This window comes from Cryptosporidium ubiquitum (genome assembly GCF_001865345.1).
Source record: "Cryptosporidium ubiquitum isolate 39726 chromosome Unknown contig_24, whole genome shotgun sequence".
NCBI lineage: Eukaryota > Apicomplexa > Conoidasida > Eucoccidiorida > Cryptosporidiidae > Cryptosporidium > Cryptosporidium ubiquitum.
In genome coordinates, this window is record NW_021639824.1 from 125,621 (window position 1) to 133,713 (window position 8,093).

An 8,093-nucleotide genomic window follows, 5' to 3' on the forward strand; every position below is an offset into this window, starting at 1 on the left:
TTAGTGTAAAACTCTGATTCTGCTGTATGATTTAATAACAGTTTGTAAAAACGATGTAGGGCAAGACACAAATTACAGAGTGGTTTGTATTAAAAGTTCAGAGTGCAACTTGGAGGATGAATAAAGAAAAAAAGAATAAAGAAAGTAGTAAAAAAAAGATTTAGGAATAAGAGTTGATATTAAGAGTGTTATATGAGTTTCAGATTAATTATGGTTTAGTTTTCAAGGAATAATGAATTACTTGAACTGCAGTCTGAGAAGTTATCAAGAATTTCATCAAGAACATCATCTATTTCATAAATATACTTTTGCTTCTTTTTTTTCCATTTCTCTCTTAATTCGTTTAGAACCATTTTTTTATTATTTTGAATTTTTTTTTCTTCTACTATAGAGTTGCTTAAAGAAGGATCTAAAGTTTCTTCAGAATTATTTGACTTTAAAACATTGGAATTCAAGGATCTTTCCGAATCTTGTGATTTTCCAGATGCTCTGCATGATTGCTCATCTTTATCACTTTGTGTTTTCACTCCTGTATACTGTAGTAACCCACACGTTGTACATCTGCAAATTTGGGTATCTATAATTTAACAAAATTAAGAATAAGTTTAAGCTATAAATTAAATAGGAAAATTGCTGATAATTTTCTTATTTTAAGTAAATATAAACTTCACAAAATTACACTTAAATAGAGTTTATCTTTTATTTTCTATTCGTGATTTCCAAATTTTCCCGCCATATTAAACATACCTTTAGGAACTATAGTATAAGTAATACATCTAGGACATAATACCTTAATGCATTGAAAGGATTTACCAAAATATGGATATCCAACAAAATTGATACATTGACAAAAATAACATTTAACAAAAATACCAACTAGTTTTCTGTAGTTAAATTTCCTTTTATTATTCTTAATACCTTTAAAACTTACTATTATACTCGTTTTTTGTATTGCATTCTGAGCAAACCACTATGTTGGCCATGGTTTTCCATTTATTCCTCTCAATTCTCCCAAAATTCCTACAAGCCTATTTATTTTCCTTTGTTTATGTAATTTCTTTCTTATTATTATTATTTTTTTTTATAATTTAAACTTAAAATCTATTTATTCTTGATTCATGTAATAAAACACCCAGTTACTATCTTTATGCAAATTCATATTTTCCCGCCATATGTGAGGTATCTAAAATTTACAATGAACATTTTTGGCGCCTTTTATGGGGGAAAAAAAAGGGTAACTTAATAGGAGGAATTAAATTTGAAAAAGGCTGGAACTAAAAAGTAGAAAAAAATAAGTTTAAAAATCTGGGATTTCATACGTTTAAAAAGAAAAGAGAGAGAAAGAAAATAAAAAGAGAGAAAGGTTGGAGTGTATATTTAATGCACATATATATATATATGAAACGAGTCTGTGAAGTTAAATAAGAGCTCCAGTATTAACCTTTCTGATTAGCCATGTTCGGAAAACCAAATAGTAAAGCAGTGGGAGGTAATAGATTGGTTATTGGGACTAATGTGAGAAACAATAAAGATTTGGATATTCCAGTATCATTTGGAAGATCTAGTAAGGATTATATCATTTCAAAGAAGAAGGAAAAAGAAAAAAGGATTTATGAAAAGCTTAAAAGTAATAAAATCAAAGTTATAACTTATTATGTAATACAACATAAATTTTATAAACTTACAAAAAAATCATTTTGTGATTCTTTAGAAAACTTTTTGTATCAAAGTCAAAGTTCAACACATATAAACCTAAACAGGATTATTAGGCTTTTTAGATTCACATTGGAAACAAACTCGGAAAAACTTGGAAGAGATATTGAAAGATTCTATCTAATTATAGAACTAACAAATAAGGATCTTCAAAAATCTTCTATACAGATCTCAATAAGTAATCTTTTATTTCTTTTTAGAAATTCTCTTATGTTAATATTTCTCGACGATAAAAATGAAACTCTCAAGATTAAAAAGAATTTATTAAAAGATTTTACTGATCAGATACTTTACTTATTTTTTTCAAGATCAAAATTTAAAGATCAAAAGGTACCGAACAATCAATTTAAAAAAAAAGACTTAATTGGTATGATTTTTAATTATTCAATGATAGATTTGTTTTTCATTAGATATTTGGAATTGAAAATCTTAAAGATGGAAATTGAAACTGAAATTGTATTTGAAATACTGGATGAGATTTTTCTATTATGTAAGTCTAAATTATCCAGAGATCTTAACCAAGTTTTCTTTTACATGGGTAATGACTTATTAGATTTTCCCAAAAATGATAGCTACTTATTAAAAAAATCCACAAAGTTAAGTAAACACAATCATCTTCAAATAGAATCATTCTTCAAAAATAGGTACTTTTGGGTCATATCTTGTTGTTTTTCTCTTATATTCAAAACTAAGCATATTCTAAGTGAATCCAAAATTAAAGTACTCATTCAAACTTATCTGGGTCTTTTAGATCTAAATTCTTTACAAAATTGGATAATGAGTGAAAACCAAGACTCCATTCAAGTAGTTAAAAATCCATTTCAACTAATTCCTCCAAATTCTCCTTTCTCTCTTATTTTACTGAATTACTCATTCCTTTATCATTTAGAACTCTGTAAGAACAAATGTGAATTATCCAAACCAATAAAACTCAGAAACTTCAAATTAAAAAAAGATTCAGAACAAAGAGAAATTACTGATAGAATTGAAAATGATCTCACCTCTATTTTTTACATTATTAATTTTTGGGATTTCTCACCAGATATTTTATTAAATATAGATGAGACACTTTCTACTCAGTTTTATACTAGTAAAGATGAAATAATACAAATGATTAGCTTTATATTTGAAATAATTATTCAAAATCATAACAATTCTGATACACAAATGATAAATGACAATAACTTAATATTAATTGAGGAGAAATTAAAGTTCATGTATTTGGTTCGCCTATATATGCTATTTTTAGATCTCCAAGGCAAATTCTTATTATTAGGTACCTATATTAAAAATATAGACAATAATAAAGACAAAAAAATCTTCTTTGGAAACAATAATCAATTGAAAGAAAGCCAATTACTTTCAAAAAATATGATTAATCAAGTTATTCAACCTACTTTAAATTTGGCTTTAAATTTTGCATGCAGAGACGAGACGACTTTAAAACATGCAATTAATATTATCAACTTAATTAATGATATTTATTTTCCATTAAATCAGATACCTAATATTATATTTGAAAATATATACTTTTATAACAACATTTTTACAAAAAATAAGTCAAATTATTTACATAATGCATTGGATTTATGTATTGATCAATCTGGTAGTAATAATAATAATAGTAATAGTGATAATAATATTACCGGTAGTAATGATCAAGATCAAAAAAGTATTTTTAATATAATAAAAGAATCAACTATTTCTTATCATAGCTTTTTAAAGAATAGAAAAAGACCTTTAAAAGAGAATATTACCTTTCAGGAAGATAATATTTTCATGAAAAAGATAAGGTTTTTCTTCTTGATTGGTGAAATTGATAAACGAAATAATAATAATAATAGTATCAAAAATACTGAAGATGCATTAATTAAAAGTATTAGGGTATTTCATAAAAGTCAAGATCATAAATTCTTGGAAAAAACTTATCATGAATTTTATTCAAATGATTACCATAGTCTTGAAAGTTTCTGTGATATTTTAGCTAAATCTAAGTTGAAAGTATTACAGGAAATGCAGAGTTTAGTACTTAATTATCTTTCTTATGATACATATTGGGTACTACTTTTATTTCTATCCATTCATAATACTGTAATATATAATTATAATGGAAACTTAAATTCTTTTATACTTGATGTTATTGAAAGTAAGAAAGATGGTTATAATAATCTTGGAAAACTTTTAATGCTTTTTGGAGTCTCATTAAACCACCAGTTATTATTTCTAGATGATTATGAAATCAAGAAAAGTATTGAAATGATATTATTAAAAAATTCTAACTCAACTAGTAATAATTATTGTGATAATAATTACTTGAAAATTGGTGAAGATCCAAACTTAAGACTTATTCCATTTTTGAATTCCAATGATATAATGGTTAATAGTAATAAAATTATAACAGGAATAAGTGGATCTGAAATTCTTGGAAAGATTTTGGAAGATCTTAGTAATCATAGAAATTTATATATACTTATTACTTATAAGAATATCCAAAGTATTAATATTGAAGATGATATAAATAATAATATGATTAAATGCAGAAATTTCTTGATTCATCCAATTTTGTTAATAAATAACAGAAATCAGTTAAACTATGTTTCTTTGTTTATTAACAATTTAACTTTTTCAATTTTAAAAATGATGTTAGAAATGAAAAACAAAAATGCTGAAAAGGATACTGATATAGATAATAGAAATGGTACTGGGAATTTGATTAATGTCTCAATTTTTGGAAAGTTAACCAGAAGACTTTACCAGAATTATTTAAAACTTAATCACATTCAAATGAAATTGGATGACCCAATCATTAAACTTCCTTGGACAATATCTGAAGCCTCGAATTTGCTTAAACCTAGAGATGTATTGATTAAACAAGCTTTACATATTGAATCACTTGGATCTTTTCCTACAAATAATCCTGGAGAATATGAATTTGAACTTGGTGAAGAAGATAGAAATAGGAATAGAAATAATAGTAATGAAGATGATAATTATGATGATGATGATGATGATGATGATGACGATGATTATGATTATGATAGTCATATTATTAATAATAAAAGTAATAATAACTCCAATTATAATAGTAATAATGGAAGAAGGCCAGCAAGATTGGATTTACTTAAAGTATTTGATTCAACTTTAAAATACGTCTCAAATAAGTCAAAATTTGAATTATTAAGACAAATTCTGAGAGAAATGCCATATTTAATAGGATTTGAGGATAGACTTCACTTCTATTATCATTATATAGCAGAATTAAGATTTAATCATTATCAACCAGAATTCTTCCATGAGATTCCAAATTTTGAAATTAGAAGAACCCATATAATAGAAGATGGCTTAAATAAGATTGGGAGTTTAGATCCAAATAGATTAAGAATAGCATTTAGAATAATATTTTTGGATGAACAAGGAGATATAGAACCTGGAATTGATGGAGGAGGACTTTTAAAAGATTTTATTACTTGTATTTCCAAAGAACTTTGTTCAGAAAGTTTTGGTCTCTTCAAATCTTGTAAAGATAATACAATAATACCAAGAGAATATGATAGTTTAATGGAAATCTCTAACAAGTTTAAAGACTTAATAATAGATGAACCATTAAGCTTAAAAAAATCAAATATAGTATTATACTTATTTGAATTTTTGGGTAAAATTGTAGGTAAAGCCATTTATGAAAAGATACTTTTAGAAATTGAATTTAATCCAGTTTTTTTAAACTCAGTTTTTGAACAAAATAATGATTTTAATGATTTATTAAATCTTGATGAAGAATTATATAAAAGTTTAAATTATATAAAGAATTTGGAAAATGACCAAGAAATGAAGAACCTTTGTTTAACTTTTTCAATAACTTTAGACTTAGAATCTTTAAAAGATGGTAAATCCAATAATAATAAGTATCTGGAAGTTGATTTAATTCCAAATGGAAGAAATATTCCAGTTAATAATGAAAATAAGATAGTATATATTAAATTATTAACGTATTATAAGCTGATTACAAGTATTAAACTTCAGGCTGAGTCATTTCTTAGAGGACTTAGTACAGTAATTCCAAATGAATCTTTAAGATTGTTTTCACCTTATGAATTACAATCTTTAATTTCTGGTGTTTATCAAAAATTGGATGTTAATAATTTGAGATTAAATACATGTTATACAGGTTATATAGAAACTTCTCAACAAATTATATGGTTTTGGGATATTTTGGAGAATGAATTTTCAACAGAAGAACAAGCAGAATTTTTATTATTTGTAACTTCTTCAAGAAAAGCTCCTCTGCTTGGATTTCAGCATCTTAATCCAAAATTTGGTATTCAAATAGTTCCAGATAATACAAGATTACCAAGTGCTTCCACATGTTTTAATTTATTAAAATTACCATCTTATAATTCAAAAGAAATCCTTAAATTGAAATTAAGACAAGCAATTTTCAATTCAAAAGGATTTGATTTAAGTTAAATAAAATATAGTTAGGTTGAATGAATATACACTTTTTATTCTAGTGCTTTTTTGATTTCATCATATAGGATTAGTACTAGAGCTCCACCTGTTCCTCTAAGTACATTTGATAATGATCCTTTAAACAATGCTCTAACTCCTTCTTTTCTGATTATCTTCTTAAGGCAATCATAAGCTCCAGTATATAAAACATCTTGTCCTTTCTTGCCAGCCATCATCATCATTCTTCTACGAATTGTATCGAATGGATAACATAATATTCCAGCACTAGTTGTTACAGATTGTGCGATTATCCATTTATATAACATATTTTCTTGTTTTTGATTTTTAAAAAACATTTCTTTTGTTGTATCATATAATCCAAAATAAGCTGCTCTGTATACAAAAATACCTTGTATTGACACAAAAAATCCCTGATATAAAGATCTGATTCCACTTTGTTTAGATATTTTCATTATACAGTCAAACATTCCTTTAAATTCTTTACCATTGTTTTTTCCTATATCTGTAGCCAATCTTGTTCTTGCAAAATCTAATGGATAAACAATTCCTGAAGATGCTGCACCAGCTAAACCCCCAGATAACATATTAACGCCAAAAAACTTCCAAAAATCGGACTCTTTATTATAAATTGGCATAATATTTCTTATCATATCTTTAAATGCAAATCCAAATGCTTGTGTTGGAAAATATCTGATTACATTGGTTGTATTTCCTCTCCATAAACTTAAAACTCCTTGTTCTTTTGATACTCTTCTCATACAATCCCATATTCCAGCATACCTAGGAATCAAACCCTTGATTATATCAGGATTTGTATCTTGAGTTTGTAGAAGAAGTTTTACTCTTTCTATTGGTGCAACTGCTGTCTTACTAATTGTTGCTGAAATTCCTCCAACTATAAAATCTGTAAGAAAGTTATTCTTTTTTTTTTTCTTTTGATCTTCTTTTGCTATTTCCATTTTAATCTCAAATAAAAATTAAATTTTCTCTTTAAAATTGACAAATTTTATCTAATCAATTCTTCTTTTGTTCTTGCTATATTAATCTTAGCACTTCCATATGACATCTACTTGCCTATGAATTTGTATAAATACAAATACATAGATTTCAAAGCTATATTTCCAATATCTTTATGTACTTGATTCTTGTTATTATTCTATTTTTTTTTTTTTTTTTTTGAATTATAACGATCTTTCTTTTGCATTTACTTATTTTTAAGTCAAAATTAGAAAATTTTGGCGGGTTCTTAATGTCATTTTTTAAAATTAATATATTTTCAGTACTTTTTGTTAGTTAAATATAAATCTTTAATTAATACAATAAATTTCTTGTGCTGGGATAAGCTCAAAATTGGCTCTATATTTTAAATATGCATCTTGACGATGATTACTCCATGTTGTGGGAGCATCTTGTATATATTTTGAAGATTCATATTGATTAGATTGATCTTGATCATTAACATGATCTAAATTATTAGATCCAGTATTATTTGAATTAAATATGCTAGAAAATGCAATCCTTTGAGCAATTAGTGGCAAAATTTCATTTAAAGTTTCAATGAGTGGTAAGAAATACTCTAAAGTTAATAAATATGTTCCATTATTTAACTTCTTAGAATCTAATGCATCAAAATCAAAAGATTCGTATGCCATTTGCATTGTTCTCCAACCTGGAATAGTGTATTTTCCATCAAACCATCCAAATGGACCCATCTTATTTTGCTCAGTTATATACCATCTTTGGTCATACTTATATGTAACATTTGGTGCGATACAACTGTTGATAACTTCATTAATATTTGAAACTCCTTTATCATAATTTTTATCTAAAGATATATTCTTTGAAGCAAGAATTCTCTTACTCATTAAACTTTGTGCATGTAAATACTGCTGTTGGCTTTTCGTGTTTTGTAT

General features: G+C 25.7%; 4 protein-coding genes across 4 annotated transcripts; 1 reads left to right on the forward strand and 3 right to left on the reverse strand.

The window, feature by feature from the left end:
• Positions 1 to 215: 215 nt before the first annotated feature.
• Positions 216 to 983, reverse strand: cubi_03343 (uncharacterized protein; the record flags this gene model as incomplete). Its single annotated transcript, XM_029020356.1, has 3 exons — positions 216 to 577; positions 748 to 756; positions 932 to 983. 3 exons carry the CDS (start codon positions 981 to 983, stop codon positions 216 to 218), a joined length of 423 nt encoding a protein of 140 aa, XP_028874069.1.
• Positions 984 to 1,455: 472 nt separating this feature from the next.
• cubi_03344 (HECT domain containing ubiquitin protein ligase) lies at positions 1,456 to 6,177 on the forward strand (the record flags this gene model as incomplete). Its single annotated transcript, XM_029020357.1, has 1 exon — positions 1,456 to 6,177. The coding sequence occupies one exon, from the start codon at positions 1,456 to 1,458 to the stop codon at positions 6,175 to 6,177; it is 4,722 nt and encodes a 1,573-aa protein (XP_028874070.1).
• A 35-nt stretch (positions 6,178 to 6,212) lies between these two features.
• On the reverse strand, positions 6,213 to 7,139 carry cubi_03345 (mitochondrial ADP- ATP-integral membrane protein; the record flags this gene model as incomplete). The annotated part of the gene is made up of 1 exon (XM_029020358.1): positions 6,213 to 7,139. One exon carries the CDS (start codon positions 7,137 to 7,139, stop codon positions 6,213 to 6,215), a length of 927 nt encoding a protein of 308 aa, XP_028874071.1.
• A 348-nt stretch (positions 7,140 to 7,487) lies between these two features.
• On the reverse strand, positions 7,488 to 8,045 carry cubi_03346 (uncharacterized protein; the record flags this gene model as incomplete). The annotated part of the gene is made up of 1 exon (XM_029020359.1): positions 7,488 to 8,045. One exon carries the CDS (start codon positions 8,043 to 8,045, stop codon positions 7,488 to 7,490), a length of 558 nt encoding a protein of 185 aa, XP_028874072.1.
• Between the last annotated feature and the right edge of the window lie 48 nt (positions 8,046 to 8,093).